At 37.3% G+C, this 23,320-nt stretch overlaps 1 protein-coding gene across 5 annotated transcripts in view; it reads left to right on the forward strand.

Annotated features, from left to right (window-relative positions):
• Positions 1-23,320, forward strand: part of pitpnm3 (PITPNM family member 3) — a 125,218-nt gene that overhangs the window by 97,145 nt on the left and 4,753 nt on the right. For all 5 annotated transcript variants that reach the window (XR_002874410.1, XM_023961426.1, XM_023961427.1 and 2 more), the window contains 8 exons: positions 14,567-14,764; positions 14,899-15,047; positions 17,151-17,267; positions 22,064-22,180; positions 22,259-22,407; positions 22,544-22,693; positions 22,861-23,044; positions 23,138-23,266. Coding sequence is in view for 4 of the 5 variants with exons in the window: in XM_023961426.1 (XP_023817194.1) it covers positions 14,567-14,764; positions 14,899-15,047; positions 17,151-17,267; positions 22,064-22,180; positions 22,259-22,407; positions 22,544-22,693; positions 22,861-23,044; positions 23,138-23,266 (1,193 nt within the window). In the remaining variant the exon portion in view is untranslated. The remainder of the gene's footprint in view (positions 1-14,566; positions 14,765-14,898; positions 15,048-17,150; positions 17,268-22,063; positions 22,181-22,258; positions 22,408-22,543; positions 22,694-22,860; positions 23,045-23,137; positions 23,267-23,320) is intronic.

Here is a 23,320-nt window from a genome sequence, read left to right on the forward strand (position 1 = left end):
TTCAGCGCGAAACAGGGGGGGGGGGGCTGGCAAAAAATAATTGAGGAGCACTGGTTTAGCCATTACCTATGACTTAATGTTCATTATGATTTCATGTTCATTATGCAAATACCAGGCTATATAAATTAAAATTGAATTTAATTAATTCGAATTGAATATAAATAAAACCTTGTTTAAAAAAAACTGGGCAAGTATTGATACTTTTCTTTTACTGCCAACATTTTAATTGTACTTAAATATACAAACAATTATAATCGTTTTCCCATAAATCTAGAAATGATACATTAGATTTAGACCAACGTCTCCTTGAAATGTCATCAAATATGGAATATGTTGTTGTGCATTTCTGCCATTTTTCTCAGTCCAAAGCCAACTATTCCCCTCTCAGGGGTTAGAGCCTTAAAAAAAACACTAGCATTTGAAACAGTGTACAAGAAGTCCCGCAGCTAAGCACAGCAGATGCACGACAAAAACATGTTTTCTATTGTTAAGGATGGCATTCTATTCCCTTTTTTCAGAAGTTGACATGTTTTGAGGTGTTGGGGAAACATGTGAGACATGCTTTGGTCAAAATATCCCACATGTTAGAACTCACCTTTCCTCTGCAGGGACTTGAAACTGGTATAACAGCTTTAATTCAATTCAATTTTGTTTGAATAGCCCCAAATCACAACAACAGTCGTCTCGATGGGCTTTGAAGTACATGAACTCAAAAGGATCATGAATATAAAGAGTTCAATAGGAAAATACTAAAATGAACTAACAAACTGACTAAGCTATACTGGCATCCCTGCCCTTAGACCCCCCTTTGCGGTAAGGAAAAACTCCTAAAAAACCGGATTCTGGAAAAAACGAAGAAACCTCAGGGGTGCCCACATGAAGGAGGGATCTTCCCCCAAGACGGACAGGCAATTTACCAGAACTCTTAGAGAAGAATTAACTTATCTAACACTACAACTACATATATAAAGTCCAGCAGGCGAGCTTCATCCAGCCGTGGTTGGGGGGACAGTCAGGGGCGCGAGTCGCGCCTGAGACAGGAACCACAGCCAGGTTTATGCAGTTCAGTTTGAAGGTTCGGGGAGTGCAGTATTTCAGTATTGGAAGGGGTGTGGAATTCCAACAAACTCACTCCTGGTTGGTGAGAGTGGTTGTCATAGAAACCTTGACTCAGACTGACTCAGAAAAACCACTTCATTCTGGCTCAGTATGGCTTCTGTGTCTGTGCCGAATTGGCTTAATTCACTGGAGCCAGAAATAATGCACTCTCAATGGGTGACGTCAGACTTGCTCAGTCAAGTTCTCTTATACAGTCAATATAAATTATGCAACTTACCCTAGCTCAAAAGTATTCAGAATTCTAAAAAAATAAATCTTTAGATAAAGCTTAAGACAGAAAAAATGTAACTGTTAGGCTCGCCATTTAAAATAACGTTTGCTCAACTTGCAGTCAAATAGATCCATTAACGTCTTCGTTTTTCTCATCTGAGCTGGCATCAGAACAAAAACTGTGAGGCTTGATAGATCTAATAATTCTCACCATTTTTGTTGCACTGCTATTGTCAGCTTGGGGCTGTGAGGGGCTGTAAGCTAGTGGGAGAGAGTGTAAACAAAGGGAGCATGGGAAATGATGGTAGAATTACTCCACACCAACAAACCTGCCCACAACTCAGAGGTAAATTTCCAATGAACTACTAAAGAAACTATGCTGTAGAAAACAATAGTATTTGTTATTTTCCCCCCAAAACGTCAAAAACATATAATTAAAAGACCACCTGGAAGGCTTTTACATTAGATCAAAAGATGATCGAAGTGGATCTTTAAATCAGCAAAACAAAGGCCCCGGTGACGTCCCTGACACAGCTCTGAGCTTGACGGCTCATGTGGAGATTGTCTGCAAATCCCCTGTTTACACCTCAAAGAGTAATCATTTGTGTCTGGATGTGAAGACAGAAACTGATGCATGGTTTTTATGCATGCTGTGAGGTCTTCTCTGCCAGCCGGTGACAGCTTCTTTCCTCGCTGAAGGCTTTCAAGGACCTGATAAAGCATGTAAGCGTCAGGGTTTAAGATGTATGCACTGATAAACTGTCACATTCAGGCTGTATTGATCATTTATTATGCTGATGTCTTTTAAAACCTTCAGCTACCTCGATCTTCTGACATGGCTGATATTTACTCCACTTTTCTCAGAAGACTTTGCTGAAGAAAGTTTAAACGTTTGCACCGATAGCTATTTAAATCTCAATAAGGCTAAATTGAAATCTTAAATGCCTGGAAGCAATTCCCACAACATCTTAGCCCCCCTATTAGGACATTTTTTATATGGATATGTTTTATAAACATTACATGTGTGACACATCAGCCTCAGTCACTGTAGTTTCACCGCAGAGACTCTTGTTTTTCTCCTTTGAGACTCCCATATACAGAAAATGTGAATCATATCTCGTTTACCTGCGTAATTTAGATGCCCAACCTGTCGGTAAATTTCTTTAACAAATTAAATCATGTTCAGCCACTTATGAAAAAGAATATTTGATGCCCTTCAGAGCCGGTATTACTGATTAAGCTGATCGAGTGTTGACGCTTTTGCAGAGCGAAGGCTTGCAGCTTCACCGGGTTTCAGGGTCTACACAGCAGCTCAATTGATTGAGCTTTCCTACTCTTCTGAATTAAAAACAATTGACGGTTAGACACACAGACGGAACAGTGGCACACGCTACCCATTTCCTGCTCTGTAATGTCATCATTTGTCTGTATGACGGCACAGAGAGCCAATAAAATCACACTCCTTTGACATCAATGCCTGTCAACAGTGAAGCTTTTGTCGTGATGATGAATGCTGCTAATAAAGAGAAAATAGGCCCTCTGCTATTGATTTCCATCGACTGTCCTGTGGGAAATATTCTTGTCCTCAACATGCAACGCACACAGAATTATAGCATTATCTATCAGCAGAGTAGATTGTGAAAAGTCATTTAATGTTATTTAGATATTAGAATTTTATAAGATAAACCAAAAACAAGAGGTTTATAATGTTTTTGACTCATTTATAGTAAATCCTTTTATTCATAAAACAATTCTCACATCCATCAACCAAGTGTATGTGATGGCTTGTATTGGCTTGTAATGAGCTGGTCTAAAGCCAGGATTTTCCTCTCCCTGGTCTTTGCCAGAACCTCTTCTCTTCCTAGATTGGGCAAATAGACCAAACAAACACACCTGCGAGTTCCTGGAAAACCACCATTGACGTTGTTCTAGAGCCTGTAATTCAGGTCTGGTTCCGGATAGTTTCAGCTTTGAAACATCCTTAAAAAGACACATAAAAAGCAAATATCTTGCGGGAAGTAACTTTGTTGTCCTACAAGCCTACTAGTGGTTACCTAGTGAAATGACCTGTTATTACAGTACTTCTTCAAGACCCACTCGAATGAAAACTGTTTTTATCATGTTCTTGTAGCATTTTTCTCATGATGGAGGACATATTTAAAGAAAATTAATCTTAAAATTATGTTTCTGAGTATTTCTTTAATAAATTGTTTAATAAATTATGAAATTTAATTCTTTATTAAATTGAGCTGCCCAAAAATGCAGTTTAAAAAAGATCGTATTTGTTACATAGAAAATATGTTGGGCGAGCCACAAGCTCCCTGCTACGCTCCATTCCAATGTGTCCACTTGCAGACAAATAGATCCATTCATTTTCTCTGTTTGATTTGGCATGTGGCTAAAAACTTTACTGCTGGATTGCTCCAATATTGCTTGCTATTTTTTGTTGCACTAATAACATTTAGTTGGGGTTGTCAGGGACTGTAGGCTAACATTCCCGCTCGCGACTCATAGGTGAATTTCTAATGAACTACTGTCGCTCTTCAGAAACTATGTGGTAAAAAACAATACAGGTTTTTTTGATTTTGGCAAAAAACGTCATAAACTTAATTAAAAGGACCACTGGGAACACTTTTAAAATAGATCAAAAGATAATTGGAGTGGGACTTTAAACATGTTTAAGGGCAACGTTAGAGTGTTATCAGCTGCATTATCAAACACCTACATTGCTAATCACACAGAAGACTAAAAATTAAGAGAAGCTTTACTTGGTCTCACAGCAACATTGCAATATCTTTACATCATATCACAGATGAACTCTTTTGTTTTTAGATTTAACAACCACACAGTTAAAAAAATGTAATATTTTGCCTCACTTTCCCCCATACTTTTCTCATAACAGCTGCAGCTATATAAGCAAAATGCACACAATGTTTGATGAAATTAAAAAAAAAAACGAAACAAAAAAACATTTAATTTAGTCTTCTGATGTCTACTGGAAGTGCAGCAACTCTGCGTTTCAATCAGAAAACACTGTCCATCAAATTCAAATGGCCTTCTAGTTGTGCTCTAATGTAATTTCAAAGGCCTGAAAGAATTGTGAATCCACTCTTTCTTCTTTATCCAAACATGGTTAGAAATCATTCTGAAATTATCCTATGAGTATGTCATCATCAAATGATTTTGTAACCAAAACCAACCACTTACTGAAATTTGTTTGTGGACGTTTACCCTCTTTTCTTCTCATTTTGCTTCTATTTTAGCCTGTTTTCATAGATACCCATGGGATTTTAAAGCTGTTTTTCCTCTGTGCCACAAATCTTTAGAATTTTAGTATCTGTTGTATGAAATGGTTTAGTGGCCTCCCCTCCATCTCCCTGTGTCAGAGTAATCTCTTTTCTTCTCTGTGCTCATTGTGCTGTGAAAGAAAGACAGAGCTGTCCAAATTCTTCAGAGACTGGAAGATAATTAGGATCCTCAGAGGGGATTGGGCAGGGTTCAATAGTGAAGACAGATTGCAGAGACTGTTGATGTGATTGGCCATCCATGTGGGTGATCATGCATTCTGTTAAGACACTATTGCTGTAATTGGTGATTAAACAGATCTTACGTTAAATACATTCTATGCTAAAATTAGCTAGAATATGTTATTCATGCCTAAAATGAATTATTTAAAATGATATGAGCAGTTTGATCTCACTAATCATATTTAAAACCCTACAACTTCTCAGATTTTAACAGGTTTCTTGGAAAATGGCCTAAACTTGTACAAACACATCCATTACAAGTGACAGCCACATGTCTCTCTAACCCAAAGGCTACTGATCGGTTTGATATACATTGTGTTTTGTAGGAGTTTATGAAGTGCTGGGTGCTAAATTGTAAAAGAAAAATAGCATGAACCTTTCTTTGTGGGTTCCTTAATGTGGAGCAGATCACAGCAGTACGAATCCCTGAAGCTGTTTCTGACTTGTTCAAATGAAGGCAATTTATTAGCAGTTATTACAATCTGGTTAGTGAGGTGAATGGAAACGTTTTTTGTCAGAAAACTATTTTATGTATATATTTAGACCAACTTGGCTAATTTCCAAAGACAAAGTCCAGATCAATCTTTTTTTTCTTCTGTATTAATTTTTAATATCTGTGTGTTTAGGGGTTGGAAATGGTGGAAAGTTTGATTTAATTTACTATCAGGCAGCAGGCTGCTTACATTCAGTGCGTCTGTGTGGACTAACTGCAATAATCGAGTAAACGGCACATCTGTAAGAGGCAAGTTATGAGTAACAGAAACACTTATTTCTATAAATAAAAAATGTGTTCGTTTTTTTTTTACTTAAAAATGTTAGTTTAAACTATTTAAAAATGGTTTGATATATTTATATAATGCTTAGCCTACTTAAAAAAAAGATACATTGAATCTTGTGAATGTTACGGCAGGCTTTTTCTTTCACAGCTCTATTTTGATAAATGACAGACTCCGTGTCATATAATTCCTGCCAGGCACACACTGCAATTATTAATTTCTCCTCCATCATCAATTTCCAAATGATAATGAATTAAAGGGTTGTTATACATTCATCACAAGTAAATATGAGTCCCTGATTGATCAAAGTTCAACTTAGGTAAACTTGCAATTGGCCCACGTTTTGCGCGTAGCGCCCGAAAAACTGTTGTAGTAACTTGCGTAGCGATGCATAAACACGAGAGTTTTTAACCAGAAAATCCAGAAACATGTGTTTCATTGAAAGTGGTTGCTTAAACAAAAGGTCGCCAACTTGAAAGACTCTACACCAAAACCGGACTAACTATCCACAAAGACATGTACACACAGCACATTCTCCACTATAAAGAGTGCATCTCCAAAACCAAATCTGCCTACTAATCCAATCTAATCAATTCAAATAAAGAAAATTCAAAGATTCTTTTCTCCCTCATCTCTAACATCACCAAACCTCCTGACTCCCTTCCATCACATCTCTATTCAACTGATTTCTGCAACACCTTGGCTTCATTTTTCACTACAAAAATCCACCTTATCCATCAACAGCTTTCCCCCTACTCTGCTCCATTTCTATCTTCCATTCCGTCTTTTACGTGTGATGATTCGTTTTCTTCATTCACCCTACCCACAGTTAGTCAAATATCTACATTAATTAAAAAATCCAAACCTTCCACATGCCAGCTTGACCCACTGCCCACCATCCTTGTTAAAGCTACAGCTCCCTCTCTTTGTCCTCTCATCACCAACATAATCCATGCTTCCCTCTCCTCTGGAATCGTTCCTCCTGCACTGAAAACTGCTGCTGTCACTCCCATACTTAAAAAATTGGGTGCAGATCCCACAGACCTCAATAATTACCGTCCCATTTCCAACCTTCCATTCATTTCAAAAATTCTTGAGAAAACAGTATCTGCTCAGCTTCATGCTCATCTGTCCTCCAATAATCTGTATGAACTTTTCCAATCTGCCTTCCGTCCCCTTCATAGTACTGAAACTTCTGTTCTAAAAATTACTAATGACCTTCTCCTCTCTGCTGACTGTGGTTTATTATCCATCCTCCTTTTGCTTGATCTCAGTTCAGCTTTTGACACCATTTCTCATTCCATCCTCCTGAACAGACTCTCTTCCATTGGCATTTCTGGCACCGTCCTCTCCTGGTTTCATTCCTACCTTTCTGACCGTACTCAGTTTATCCAACTGAAATCTTTCACTTCTCACTTTGTCCCCATCAAAACTGCTGTCCCTTAGGGTTCTGTCCTCGGTCCACTTCTCTTTATTATCTACCTTCTTCCGCTTGGTCATATTTTCCAAAAACACCACATCCATTTTCATTGCTATGTGGATGACACCCAGCTCTATCTTTCCAGCCAACCCAACTCCACACTGCCTCCATTAGCGCTGATTGACTGCATCAATGAAGTCAAATCCTGGTTCACCTCAAACTTTTTAAAACTCAATAGCAATAAAACTGAACTTCTACTGATAGGCACCAAATCCACCCTGAGCAAGACCAACCATTTCTCTCTTTCCATTGACGGCTCCATCATCTCTCCCTCCCCTCAGGTAAAGAGTTTGGGTGTCATCCTCGACAGTAGTATTTCTTTCTCTTCTCATATAAACAGCGTCACCAGATTAGCCTACTTCCATCTACGCAACATCCAACGTCTCCGGCCCTCCCTAGCTACTCAGTCCACTGCTGTACTGGTACACAGTCTTGTTACTTACCGCCTGGACTATTGTAACTCTCTTCTATTTGGTCTCCCACAAAAAACCCTCCATAAACTTCAAATGGTTCAGAATTCAGCAGGTCGTATCATCACACACTTCCTCCATCAACCATATCACACCTATCCTTCAACAGCTTCACTGGCTCCCCATCCCATTCCGCATTCAATTCAAAATCTTGCCCGTCTTGTCACCATGGGGAGCCGGGCATTCAGTTGCTCTGCTCCCCAGCTTTGGAATTCACTCCCCCCTGACCTCCGCAACACTGACACACTCCCACATTTCAAATCAAAGCTTAAAACTCATCTTTTCCAAATGGCCTATTCACTTTAACATTGACCTTTTCATGTTTTTATATATCTTTTAATTGTGTATTTATTTAAATTGTTGCTGTTGTTTTAATTGTTTATTGTATTTTATACTGTATACATGCTGTGCGGCAACCTTGAGTGCCCAGAAAGGCACTTTATAAATAAAATGTATTATTATTATTATTATTATTATTATTAAACGCACGTTGCCGACAGGGGTGTGAACGTAGATTTCATATAAAGACAACTTAATTTGTGAGCGCAGTGTGTGGTTTTAGCAACCAGGTAGGCTATATGTTCCGCAACCAGCTTTTTGTTTTAACAAAATTAGAAAACATTTCAGAGGATTTGATGTTTATTTTCTTTCATTAATTTAAAAACGTTTCCCCCCCTCATCCGGACCTTAAAATAAGATTTAGTAATCGGAGTAGGTCTTTGAGTAACAGTAACAGTTTCTGGGTGGCTTTTGTTTGTTTTTTTTCCCCCCACAAACAACTCCATGTTCTCTATAATTCCTCAACATCTTCATATGATAGGAAAAAAATCCCCTTCAGTCTGTACAAACTAAGTCTGATAAGAAAACTAGAAATTCAGGGTTTCCTCATGAAGATCATTCTTTGCTTGAGCCGTGGGGATTATAACCACCTCTGGTTCCCCCTCATGTCTGACTCAGCGAGGGTTAATCTGTATTCTGCCACTGTTGCTTATCCTTAAAAAACCAAACGCGTACATGTGGATGAATCCAAAGACTTTTTTTATAACCAGTTTCAGCCGTCCACGAGCGGAGAACTGGCTGTTTGATGGAGCGGCATCTCTACAGAGGGTGATAGATTTGACACTTGCATACAGAATGATTGCTGGATGCAGATATTCGCATCAGGCGGCCGCACACATTCACTGTGTGTGGGGTACATAATGCTGATCTCTGTGGTTAGAGCAAATGCATGTGATGCAATCATTGAAAACTGTGGAGAATCAGTTCTTCAATTCGCAGCAGGATCCTCTCCAACAAAAGGCCAATCCAGACACTCTGTTCTGATTAACATTTGCAGTCAAGCAGGCACATTTTTCACAACAAATCCCAGCATTTGCCCCCTATATCTTCCCTGCTATGTCCACTGAAACAGCACAGGAAGTAGCAGCAACTAACTAACACACAGAATCAATGTCACCAGTGCCTGAAGTCCCCACTTACTTGTGACAAATAAACGGATCACATTCCATTCCAGTGATTGGTCTGAGGTGATTTGAGCTGACATTTTACTTTTAGCACACTGGAAGTGTGAAGAGGTTTGTTCACACATGAACCATTTCCAGTGGTGACTGGAGTTCACTTACATGGTCTTTGTTACTTTGTAGAGTTTGATAAGTAACAAACTTCCCCTTTTTTTACACAGCTGACATACTGTAAAACTATTTATACACCAGGCATGTGTGGCGCATTCAAGAACGTGCTAAACGGGCATTTTTGAATGCACTTTTAGCATAAGGTGTTCCCACTCGACTGTCCCTACCCGATACTAGAACATGTACTTTGTTGGAAGAGGTTTGGCGCGAAATGTAGAAGCGTTACAAATCTGACAAATCTTGCTCCAGGCTTTTGCTTTCACAGCTCCATTCCGATCCATTACCACGTTTCAAATACTTGCCACTTCCATGTTTTGAAAAGGGCACTATCCATACGTCACTACCAAATCAGAGTCTTCTGATTGGTCAAAGTTCAACTGGTGAAACTTTTGAAAGATCCTCCACACCAGCTGTGTCGCCTCATGATTAAGTGTCCACTTTCAATGAAAAGTCTATGTAAACGTGCGCCAACCTGAATTTTCCGCTCTCAGAACGCTCAAGTTCATGCATGACTGCGCAAGTTTTTATGTCCAGTCACAGGCTCAAGGCACACATCAGGTGTTCATTGATCGTTCAACCGGTTGCACTTTTTGGCTGCTACATCGCGATAACCCTGAACTGCCAGGGACTTGGATTTGGTAGTGCCATTGGTAGCGTCCCTTAAAAAACATGGAAGTGCAAACGGTTGTAAACATGATCATAAAGGAGAAATGAATAATTGAGGTTTGTGCTCGACCCGAATTATATGATAACAAGCCATGCAATTGTAGAAACAGAGCTGTGAAAGAAAAAGCCTTGCCCAGTGTTTTGGAGGAGATTGGATTGTCAGGAACCATTTGTTTTCCGTGTCCAGCTAATCGCAAGATTTAAACCACTTTAACATTACGTACCCAGCCTCTTCCAACTGTAGGTAGCAGACGAGCACTAGTAAACAGTGTAAAAACTAAAGAAAAAGAAGCCTTTTTCTGCCACTCACAGGCTTGTTACGTGTGTGAATGCCACGAGCTGAATGCATGTTTGTGAAGCAGCATACAGTGCGTTCTTGAACATGCAACACGTACCTTAATTTGCGCTCAATCGTGGCACATTTTGCACCTAAAGCCCAAAAACTGACTTAAAAACTTGCATAGTGACAATTTTTGAACACAGAAATGTATGTTTTCGAGCCCGGTGTGAACATGGCATTACATGTCTATGAAGACTCTCATTCATTCAGGTTGATTCCATCACAGTAGTAGGTTTAAGGGCTGTCATCTGATCTTGGTTTTTAAGGTTGGAAGATGTTTCACCTTTTATCCAAGAGGCTTTGTCAATTCTGACAAAGAAACCTACTACTATAATGGCATCACATTGCACTCTTATAATAAATAAATAAAACAAGAACCCACTAATTTTGACACATACAATAACTGCTCTTTTGATGGTAGTAAACAGATAGTTTGACTCAGAGAATATAATCTTTTGATTTTTTTGGACCTGAATGAGATTAAAATAATAGTCCAGTTTGACGCCATTTTCTTTATGGATCGTGTAAAGCTGAAGCATCAAAATGGCTTGAGTCATTTTATGGTAACTATGACTGACTAAAAGTTAATAGAACAACATTCTGTAACAAAAGAGCTAAACCCAGTTCTCAGACCAGAATGGGATAGGTACAGGAATCATCATCAGTTTGCCAGAGAAGCGTCTCCTTAGATAAGCTAAAATAGCCCTGCAGGTGAGCGAATGAAGCAACTCCTAAGTTTTAACATGATGCAAGAAGCATTAAGAAGCTGTGAATTTTTATGAAAGGATCCTAGTTATTTCTGGAAGGAAGTCAATGTTATAAATAAACAGTTTTTATGGTTCCAATAAGGAAAGGTTGTAGATTTACAGAGGAAGATGCTGCCGATGATCAAATCGGTTTTAAAAATAAACGTGGAGCTGATAAGAATGTTTGATCTGTGAAACAATCTCCAAGTGCCATAAACAGAACTCCTTTATATTTTGTGTTTCTCACATGCCTCCAATAACTTTTACCCCACTGCACATCGCTGTAAAATCATAAGGCTTCCTCCATATTTAATATACTTTGCACACACAGCAATCTGCACAGCTAAAATGAGGTAATGTAACATGTAAATATGGGGAAAACCACTTCCTGAAGGGATGGCATAAATGTAGAAAACAAATTTTGCCACTTTCAGTTGTTTATGGAAGTCCCCATAAACGACTTCCACTTTCAGCCGTTTTCAGTGACACATAGGAAAATTCTTTTGTCCCCGATAGTCTCCAACTTGTATATCAATAATTTGACTAAAAGTCTAAAAGGCTCTAAAACCCTCTGAGTGATGGTAGAAAAAGCTTATTAACCATTTTTTTTTATGTTGATGACCCCCTTTTTTTGCCTGCAGTATCTGCTCAGAAGAAAAAGCAGTTTGTGGAAATGAGGACAAAATAGGATTCAACTACAGGTTTCCCCCAATTTATGATAGATTTTGTGAAAAAAAGTCTTATCAGGAATAACCTTGATGATAAAGATATTCAATTACAGAAATGGAATAATTTATATTTAAATTTCATATGTGCTCTGGCAGAGTCTTTCAAGCCTACTTTGCACCACTTTATACTACCCACTGTGGTGTAGTTACAGTAAAGCCAAATTAATAGATTCACATTGGCTAATAATTATTTACTGCAGATCCTTGGAAGGCTCTATGGTTCTGCCCTACTTGGCGGTAACGCAAAATCCTGTTGCCACTGTTTAAATTCACACAGCGGCGAAAAGTCTTTAAAACTGAAATCCTAGAGGCCTTTTTGAAACGTAAAGAGACTCCATTGATACATTTTTATGTAAACAGTATTTATGTTCCCTTTCTCTGCTCTACATAATTTTGTTTGAAATAAATGAGTCAAAGTTTTACCCCGTTTTCAGCAAAAGACAGAAAATACCTCATATAAATGTGTACTTTTTATAAAGATTACCAAAATGTACATTTTAACAATTATAATTGGCAATTTTTCTTGAAATTGCAGTCGTTTTTCTCCTTAGATTTTATGAACAGACCTTTTAATTTCCTTAGCTGCTTTAACTATTTATCAACTTAAATGACATTTGTATAGATAGCTAGCAGTACATTTAGATCTCCTGTTGTGGCTCAATATCTACTTGTATATTTTTGTCAGAGTCTGATAAAAACAAGAAAAGCAAACAGTGTTAGGGAAGAGTTTTAAATCTCTGTCTGTGGCTTATTACCACATCAAGACATTTTAAATGCATGAGTATTTCACAGAGGTGATTTCTGTAGCTATGCATAGGAAAATAATAGAAAGATGCTTGAAGTCACCAACTCAACACAAGCTGCCATTTGTTATAGGTGTAGATACTCCACCAATGCTGAGTTATGCATGTTCACGTATAAGGATATAGAAATACATTTATTCAGTTAATCGATTAGCCTAATTAGGAAAGTTATATTTGGTGGTCTCAGCTTTGTTCTCTTTGCACAATGACTAATTTTTTTATGAGGTAAGACATCTTTGACTCCTAGAAACTTTGTATTCTTGTCACTCAAAGACTGAGGCACAAGTGGGTTTGTGAAGAAGAGGTGAAACCCTCTCATGATGATTATAAGGTAGTGGTTTTGATTTTCAATATGAGAAAAGTGTTTAAGACGAGGCTCTTTGTAGAAAGTGAACTTATTTGAAATTAGTTTTCAAGTGGAGGTTGGATTTACACCAGCAAAAGGAAACTAGTTCAGTCATGGTGTTCCCCCATCTATTTTCTGTAATTAAAGTCTGTATGTTGTGTGAAAGTGAAATTATGTCTTATTTAAGATATGAAATCACCTATTATATTTGCTATTGAAGTGTTTTGGCAGCATGCACAGAGTTTTGTAAGTCCTCCAGAATAATGTTGCACACGCCTGTGAGTGTAAAATAATGTTGTTTTTTAAAATGAAAATGCAATCATCTGCTAGTGGTGCTGGTTTCAAATGGTGCTGCTTTTGATTTTTCCAAACTGAAGAAGACTCAACCCAAATACAAAAGCGATGCCAACACTGAAAGTTTAAAACAAAAACAAAAAAGTTACATTTTGACAATTTTGACCTGGATATAAAAAAATACAGCGCTTTTTAAGAATGTAAATTGTACAGCCTTAGAAGGCTTCTCTAAATACAGATTGTTCTGGATCACAAAAAGAATAAACTGTCTTTTTTATGCATTGTCAAAGAAAGCTGCAGAAGAACTTCACTGAAGCACTGAAGAATAATTTATCAGGCAGTCTTGCATTGAAAAAAATAAAAAAATAAAAGTCTGAAGAAGAAGAGAATCTTCTTATGTCAGAATTTCAGTTAAATCTGCATTATTTCAAACAAAATCTCTTATAAAATCAAAACAAACTAAGAGATCGTTCAAAATGATGAAAAGAGAGGTATAGTCAAGACAAAGTTCTACAATTTTTTTTTTTACTTATTCTTAGATCACGCTCAGTGTAAGGTACAGCACTTTTAGATACCAGTCCCCTATTTGGAGGTTTTGGTATGGCCGACTTTTTAAACTTTTACCTTTTTTAGTCGGCAATAGTTTGTCTTTTTTTATTTTTAAGTTTATGATACTTGGTAATTGTATGTCATTGTTTTTATACTTGTTCTACCACGAATGCTATTATTGTTATTTTATTTTTAAGTCTTTAATTTGTTTTGTTTCTTGTGAAACATGGACTTTCATTCTGTAAAAAAAAAAAAAAACTTTAATAAGCTTGCTTCTTCCCACTCCTTTTCAAGCAATAAATCAAGCTCTACATGACTTTAGTATAAATCAAGCTATACATGATTTTAGTTAACGATAACTAACGTATATTTTATTAAGCAAATGTGACTTGACTCTGTCTTTGTTTGTTTTTATCAATGCATTTCATCATTTCTGCAATGAGTTTGATAAATCTCTGTGAATTTTTTTATTGTATTGAATGCTTAAAATCAATCAATTGAACGATCAATCGTTCAGTCAGTTAATCAATCAATTTTCCTATGGCATTTTTTCACCATAGAAACCAAAAATTCTCATTGCTGGCTCCATAGCTATTATCACCCACATGTTTTGCAAATGCACAGAAATAATTACAGTAGTGTTCTTTCCTTTCTAAGTTTCAGAGAGAAAATATAATACAAACAAAAATACAATAAAGAAACTTCTTGAGAAGTAGTTCCCTTCTCCTTTCTGAATATTAAGATTCTGCGCCAAACTTCCAAAGCTCACACAAACAGTAAATCTTTCAAAGCCCAGATGCTAGACTAGGTAATTGTTGTGAAGCTGAGGCATTTCCCTCATTTGATACAGTCAATTTGTCCTTGTTGCTTCTCTCTTCCAGCGGAGAGCATCCAGAGCCACCAGAGTGTGTTTTTAGAGACCGAGCGATCCCACGGAACGAAAGCTCCGCAGCGGTCCTACGAGACAAAGTCTGAAGGTGGAAGAGAAGTTGGTGGAGGTCGCAGCGCCAGCATGACCAGTGTGGAAAGTGAAATGTCAGTTTGCTCCCTGAGCCAGCTGGGAAACACTATTGCAAACAGTGAGTGGGAGGGAAGCTGAGCTGAAAAGGCCACACTGTCATCTTTCATTTGTCTCAAATGGAAGATTTTGTGTGGTTGAAGGTTTACAGATTTGACCCTAAACTTCATGACTGTTTATGTTTCCGGACTGTAGTTTCTAGCAGCTGGTGGGGGTCCAAGAGGTTGGACTATGCTTTGTACTGCCCCGACGTGCTAACTTCATTCCCCACAGTGGCTCTGCCTCACCTGTTTCACGCCTCATACTGGGAGTCCACCGATGTGGCAGCTTTTGTTCTGCGGCAGGTAAGAGAACTTTTCTGGCAACATCTCTGTATCTGTTCCAATTTAAATCGCAGGTTATTTCTTAGTAGGATAAATATAAAAAAATGATTTAACTTTATTTTTACTGAATTTTTTACTTTTTTTTTACTTCAATTTTTTTTTTTACTTAACATTTTTTTTATCTTCAATGGCCCTTTAGGGGCTCCATACTTTACTTTTAAAGCACGTCATTTATAAAAAATTATTTTGTATGGCTCCTTTTAAAAATCCACCATTTTTGTTACAGCCATCTTTTTGCAAACTAAGGTCCCTGACATTTTACCTACATTATTATGTATTCAGAATCTATAATAAAAACCTGCTTTACAATTTTTTGCAACCTCACACTCAGGTTAGTTCTGTACATTTTTTTATCATTATTAAAGGGTCTATATTGTATAAAATTTTTGTATTGTAATGTACAATACAAATATGTATAATGTATTATAACGTTCATGGATGTTGCTTATTATTAAAGGCTTAAAAACAATGTGGTATAGGCCCTTTAAGCATCATCTTCAGGTGAAAGCACGACACATACAAGTCAAAACACTAAAGTAATCCCTAAAATGTTGGGGGGGAAATTGGTAATAACACTTGTGGAAAACATTACACCAAAAACAAAAACTTTGCAGCAAATTAACCTTAGAAAAATGTGATAAAAATACAAAACTAACCTGTAAAGTTGAATTTATTGCCTCACAGTGTGGAGTCCCTGGTTCAAATCCCTGCTGGGACCTTTCTGTGGAGTTTTATAAGTCAACAAAGTCATTCATTTGAATGCTGGGTTGAAGATATATAGGCCAACTTTTTAACCTTTATTGCAAAAAAGAAAAAGTAAAAATACAAAGAAGGATGCCGATGGTCAAATGACATTTAAAAAGGAAAGAAAGCAAAAAACAAAATCTGTACACAACCACCTTCCTGTCTGATTTATTTTAGATTGAATTCTTTTCTGCAAGAATTATTACCCAGCTGTTGAGAATCCTTTTTTGCATCTTACACTTTTATTAATATGCTTTAACTTTTACATTTTTTGTCATGTCTGATTTAGGAGCACAGCAAGGCAAGTCTTGAACAAGAAAATGTTCTTTATTAGTTGTGAACTGAAGCAATTATATTAAGATTTTACCAGAGATTAGATTGAGACAAGTCCTCATAAATGATATTCCATTAAGTTCTAAGAAAAGTCTTGTCAAGTTTAATCTAAGAGCTCAGGACATAATTTAAAAGGCAGCTGATATAGTTGTGATGATTAATGATCAACTCTACAAAGCAAGGGTCAGGGCGGCTTTCTCCATGAACCGCACAGTATAATTTCACCTGAAGCTGAAGAATGCAGGAGGTCATTTTATCATCTATGAATCCTAAAACTGAAATGTAAAAAATAAAAAAGTTGACTCTGAGCTTGGACTTTAATTTAGTTCATCCATAAATAAAAAAGGTACAACTTCCATCTGAGGAATTTGCAGAGACCTATTATTTTAAAAAGATTGGAAAGCCTCTCCCCATGTTTACTGATCACATGGAGCAGTGTGGTAGTACTTTCATGGAGATCATGATGTCCTTTAGACAGACATCTGCTTAAGAGCAGGAAATAGAGTTGTTTGCGTGCTAATAAAAAGTCCCTGACAGCATTTTGATCAGTAAAAAATATTTCCAAAAAGATAAAAAGTAAAATGTTCACCTTGTTTTACCAATGTCAGGTAAGAAAGGCGTTAGGTGAACCAGATTTGTGTATTTGTGTACTAACCTTGAGAAAATGTGTAAAAGATGAAAAAAGGATTGTTTGAAACCCTTTTCCTCATTAAATTACATTTTATAATTCTAAAACTCCTTGTTGCTATAGTTGTCTTGATACTCCTATAACTCCACTTTCTAAATAAGATCAAATTAATAACATTAATCCAAAGTTAGTTATAAAGCTTCAGATAAAAAAAAAAACATTTATACCTGTTTTAGTCTCCATTGCATCACCTGAGGGTGGTAGAGTCATCCCTACTCAACTAGCATATCCTCTGTGGTTAAGAAATGTCTGTTTTAAAAGTTTTGAAGTAGAAATGCCTGCTGTATGTTCCCTGACAGCTTATGCAATGCGACTGCGTGAAGACTCAAGAAGGGGACAACTTGGACTCGGCTCCTTTCTCTCCTTCCAGTCCACGTGAAAAATGGCTTCGAAGGAGAACGCACGTCAAACTACGGGTATTTATTCCTATTATCACGAAAAAATAAAAAAAATAGAAAAAGTATTCTTCCAGTTTGCTTTAATTACCAAATCAACTATAACTGAAGGGTCTCTTTGCTTTAAAAGCTCTTATTGACACTGATAGTAATGGAACTGACAGGTGAATATTTTAACAAATCACTTGGCTTGCACAAGGGATATCACACAGCATAGGTTATTGTCTCAAAGGTGCCTGTCACTCTGACAAATGCTCACGCACAAAAACACATTAAGCAGCGATTGTTTCTCTTCCTGTGGAGATGGAGTGAAAGGAAAATGATTCTTATCTTGACTAAAGGACAATCCAGACTCTTGCTTGGGGAGGCGGATTATACCTTCATTTGCGGCCTCAAAGTTTCTAAATTAATCTTGCAAATTGCAGGTGAAACCGAATTTCTCTTAAACTTGTTCTTTAAATATTCCCAACAGGGTTCATGTTTGATATTCTGTGTCTCAGGAAGCCAATAATCCTCTTTCTTTGACTCAAACTAAAAATATGACTATCAAAAAAGCTGAAATCCTTGTGGCTAAACTCATAAAAGCCCTCCTACTCTTTTACCTTAAGGCTCTGAAAGCACACTGACACACAGAAATGCCTTGTAGAATAGTCAAGGTTGCTTTTTTAGTTGTCATCTTAGAGCACAAGCCTGCTTTTCATAAATCTAAAAATAAAACCGCAAAATGCCACAGAAACATCAGTATTTTAAAGTCTGAAGGATTTTTTTTGTTCATTCTCTTCAAGTTTTTTGTAATGTCAGTATTTATGAATTCATTCAAGCAGCTGAAGTTGATTCATGAGTGTACAGAAATATCTAGCCTCTTTGATGCTTCTAGGACAGGAAAACTGCACACCTGCTAGAGCAGCGTGACACTAGAAAGGCTGCTCAGTTCATGGTAACTTAGCCCCCCCAGCACATCTGCATGCTAGATGGTCAGCATGCAGGTGTGCTGCATGTTGGCTTGTTTGTTCTGAACAATATTTGATCAATTTACCCATAGTAGAAGGCTGTCAGGCCTCCACACCCTACAAAACTTCAGGCAGATGTTTTATTTTTGTGCTCTGACACTGAAGGCTTCCCCTCACAGTATTGGAAAGACCACATGCTGGCTAATAATTAGATGACAAAGCTAATTCAAGAGACCAGCTGGAAATGTGGAGTTCCCCTGTGAAGTGTCACATCCTATAGATCAATTATCATTAGTTGGTGTTGTGAAAGTGTGAAAAAAACATTTTTGAGCACATAAGCACCTCGTCATGTACTTTCTAAGCTATTTTTTAAAGACCCTTGAAGGCACGTGATAACATTTGTCGCTGTTTACATACATTCCAACAAAACATGGATTACTATATAAATGCAATCATCAGAAAATCCTTGTCTGCATGGGAGCCCATTATCTATATAGCACAGCTGTCTCGACGGGCTTTACTAATTGTACAAAACATAAAATCCGTTTTAAAAAATACAATAGCCGATTGCTAAACTAAACAGACTAAGCTAAACTGGGCATCCCTGTCCTTAAATCCTCCTTCTCTGTAAGGAAAAACTCCTCAAAAAAAAAATTCCAGAAAAAAAAAAGAAGAAACCTCAGGGATGTCCACATGAAGGAGAGATCCTCTCCCAGGACGGACAGGCAATATACCAGGACTGTTAAAGAAGAATTAACGTATCTAACTCTACAACTACATGTTTGCATAGTGTAGCAGATGGGCTTCATCCAGATGGAACTGGTGGACAGCTGGGGGCGCTAGACGAGCCAGAGGCGAGGTCCACGGCCAAATACAGGAGCAGGAGCACAGATGAGCCAATTGCGATCTGGAATCGCTCCCGCTCTCCCAGAGGGGAGTGGGAAAGAGGGACAATACATGAAATGTACTGCACTGAACAGAGGGATGGAAATAAATGATAAATAAATGATCAAGAATAGAGGAGAGGAGAAGTAAATGAGAAAAGAGGACTGAACCACAGTGCACCATACTTTGCCCCGCTTCTAAATTCTAACAGCCTAACAGCAGCAACAAATTGTTATTAGAACATATTAATTGATTGTTGATATGTTTGTGTCGGTCTGAGTCCATGTTTCTATGGCAACCACTCTCAACAATCAAGAGTGAGCTTGTTGTGGGTCCACACCCCTTCCATTTCACAGTGTGCTTGGGACAATCTGTCCAAATTTAACATTTCATGTCAAATCACCTACTTTTATTGAGGCATCTGAGTGGTCAGTTTATAACTTGCACTGCAGAAAAATATAATGAAAACTACGGTACATTAAAATCAGCAAGAACATGAAAAAAAGGTGTAGAACAAGAATGGTTATTGTGACAAATATGACAGCAAAAACTGTTTATTCCTCAATACAAGTCTATGGGATTTTGGCTTCTTGGGGCCATCGGGTACTTCCTGTTTTGGAACGCCAAGGGTGAGAAATCACTCAGTCCATTTTTTATGTACAGTCAATGGTCGTTGCACTAGCTTTGAAAATGTGGGAGTTAAAATGTCTGGAGAATGACAACAAATTGATGTTGTCTTTGTTTGTACTCCACAAATTTCTCTTGTTTTGATCCCATATTTCTAATGTGACTCTCATATCCCATGGTTCACTTACACATGCACAGATGTACAACTATGAAAGACATTGGATAAGGATGGATACATACTGCAGGGTATCAGATTTTTAGGGACAGATCTACACGTATGTTGTTATGACACCACTTTAATCAGATAACTGGATTTTTTTTAAGAACTGGATGCAGCATTTCGTTGATGTCTTATTTCTGTTTCTAGTGACCACTGAGGTCATAATAAACGTCATAAGGGTCACATTACTTAAAGGCTATGTTTTTGCAAGCATAATGTAGTAAAGCAATAGCATATTTTGCATATTTTTATATTTTGAATTACATATTCTATATTTTCCTGACTGCTGCAAAAAATTATAGAATAAAGGAAAGGTTTAATGAGTTGTTAACTACAAAGTTGCTGCTTGCAATTAATTAGAGTGATTTATTTTGCATTCTCCCCTGCTTAAATAACATTTTGAAAAGCTGAACCGTCCTAAATTTGTAAGTCCCAAAGCAAATCATTTCTCATTAAAAAAGAATAACTGAGTCAAACCCTCTCCATAAAAATAGGGTGCACAGTCTGACTTGTCATTTTAACCAGTTGATGATGAAGTGAAATAGCGCAGTTGGAGGAAAAGTGAACATTTCTCTCACAGTCACAATGATTTTTGTGAATTACAGATTAGTGTCCTCTTGATATGCTAGTAAAATTGCTGCCAACTCAGCAAGAGGAGATTTGGGGATTAGTGTTTCTCCGCTGGCTCCTTCGCAAAGAACTCAGAGAGAACTTTAAAAAGGGAGTTAACATGATTTATTGCAGCGTCCCGCTGTGCACTCTTTTGATTAGTTTGGCTTCGTTTGTAAATCTGAAAATAAAATTCTGGAACATCTTGAAGCAAATGTCTCCATGTGTGAAAGATTTGCTAAGAAAAGCCACTGAAGGGCATGTTTTGTGCTGAATTTGAGTTTATGCTCAAGGCAATGAAGTGTCACTTCAAAGTAATGATGGTGTAAAGGTAAGAAAATTTGCCTAATTTAAGATTAGAGTAATTCATATGCATTAGATAACAAATTTTCAATTAATTCACAGTTAGAAATGCTAATTTTAAAGATAGCTCCAATAGCTTGGAAAACAAGAATTGATTAAAAAAACTATAATAAATACAACCTAAATTAAGAAGTATTAAATCATAATTTATGTTTTGCCAGCATGGGTTCTAAGTATTTTGGGTCAAGTTTCAACATTGTTACCCAGAAAATAATCATCACCATTTAATTCTAGATAAAAAATATATAGTAAAATAATAATAAGCATGTTGACGACAGGACAATGGCATGCCAGTGAAAAGTCTGTCATTTTAAAGTTCTAAGTTTATACCCACGAAAGCATCTAATGTTGAATAGACATTTAGAATAAAATTTAATACAAAATAATGTTATTGATCCTGCAAAGAGGAAAAACTACCTACTTATTAAATGACTATTTATTATCATATTGTTAATGATTTCATCACAGCACTAAATTAAAGAAAAGTAATGCTAGTCACTTTGTGGCTTTACTTTGACACATTTTTAACTTCTCAAACACAAAATAATTGCCCACCAAAACCAAACTGATGAGACATGGCATCATGTGCAAACCTTACCATGATATCAAGACTCTTACATCCAACAAAAAAATGAAGAAATAAGAAGTGTAGATGGACACGTTGTTTGACTCTGAAGCTTATTTGTTCTAGAGTTCTCTGGCAAAATTCAGAAGCTGGTGTTAATTTCGGTTAGTGCTTTGGTGATGGAGGAGAAAGCACTCCATTCATTTAAAAGTCACTCGAAATTAACAATAGATCAATAGATTCAATCCATCAATCCATTGAATAAACTGAGATGTTATGCACAAAAAGAAGAAACGGAATTGGAATAAAAAGGTCGCACACAATAAAAAAAAGACTATTTCACAATAAATGTAATAATTCAACAAAAGAAAGAACATTGAAACCAAACAGAACATTTCAAATGATTTTGGAAATATGATGCAAAGATATTTTTCACATCTGTTTTTCCTTTTTTCTTTTAAATAAAGTTTGTTCCTTTCCTTCTCGTATCTTATTTAGAATGCTTTCTTCTGCATCTCAGGGTCACTGAGCATATATCTGGGTCTCATCCTGCCCTGATTGTTGCTCAGCAACTGTTGTTTCTTGTCATGAACCACAGAACGTTACAGCAAACCACAGAGTGAATGATGTCATCGCCACTGAAGATGGACCCCAAACTCTGGTTGGTCGCTTCATGTATGGCCCATTGGACATGGTCACCCTGACTGGAGAAAAGGTGAAGTAACGGTAATGGTTTTGTGACTGCTCGTAAGGTTGTGGCTGACCCTAATCTCCACCCACCTTCTCCTCTCAGGTCGACATCCTGGTCATGACACAGCCTCAGTCTGGCCGCTGGGTGCATTTTGACACTGAAGTGACCAATAACAGTGGCAGGGTGGTGTACACCATATCTCCCAGCAAGAAGCTTGGTCTGGGAGTCTATCCAGTCAAAATGGTGGTGAAGTGAGCATTTCTTTTTTTTTTTTTTTTTTTACTTTTCTTTATATAAATAATCTGTAAAAAAGATGCTGAGTGAAGGTTTGAGAGAATGAAGTAACACTTGTGTCTTTCAAGAAATTCTTCTTTTTTCTGACCCAAGAGGGGATCAAACCAGTGCAGAGGCCTACCTGACGGTGTTGCCTCGGGGCATGGAGTGTGTCGTCTTCAGCATTGATGGGTCTTTTGCTGCCAGTGTTTCTATCATGGGCAGTGACCCAAAGGTCCGCCCTGGAGCAGTTGATGTTGTCAGGTCACTATTCTCATTTTCTTCATTTATATAAAATTTACTAAATTATCAATTTAACGGTATATATCACTTAAGATGGAACATGCTTGTTATTTAAAACACATTCATGAATAAAAGGAAATATATATATGTATGTGAATATTAGTGAGCGTTTGATGTTGTGTGTGCAGGCATTGGCAAGACCTCGGTTACCTCATCATTTACATCACAGGCCGACCTGATATGCAGAAGCAGCGAGTTGTGTCCTGGCTCTCGCAGCACAATTTCCCCCATGGGATGATCTTTTTTTCTGAAGGCCTGGTTCATGATCCACTTCGGCAAAAAACCATCTTCCTCAGGAACCTGATGCAGGAGGTAAAAATATGAGAGAAATCATCTATTATAAATACATTTAGCTTTTTTTACTCTGTTTTTGAAGGGTTTTAAAATGTTCCTTTTTTGTTCTAGTGTCACATTAAAATTAACTCAGCTTATGGCTCCATGAAGGACATCTCAGTCTACAACATGCTGGGTCTCAGCCCCTCGCAAATTTATATTGTTGGCAGACCTTCGAAGAAATACCAGAATCAGTGTCAGGTATAGGAACTTTTATTTGTCTTTTTTTTTCTTCCTTAGCACATTTTTTTCACT

Source organism: Oryzias latipes, chromosome 13 (genome assembly GCF_002234675.1).
Source record: "Oryzias latipes chromosome 13, ASM223467v1".
Lineage (NCBI taxonomy): Eukaryota > Metazoa > Chordata > Actinopteri > Beloniformes > Adrianichthyidae > Oryzias > Oryzias latipes.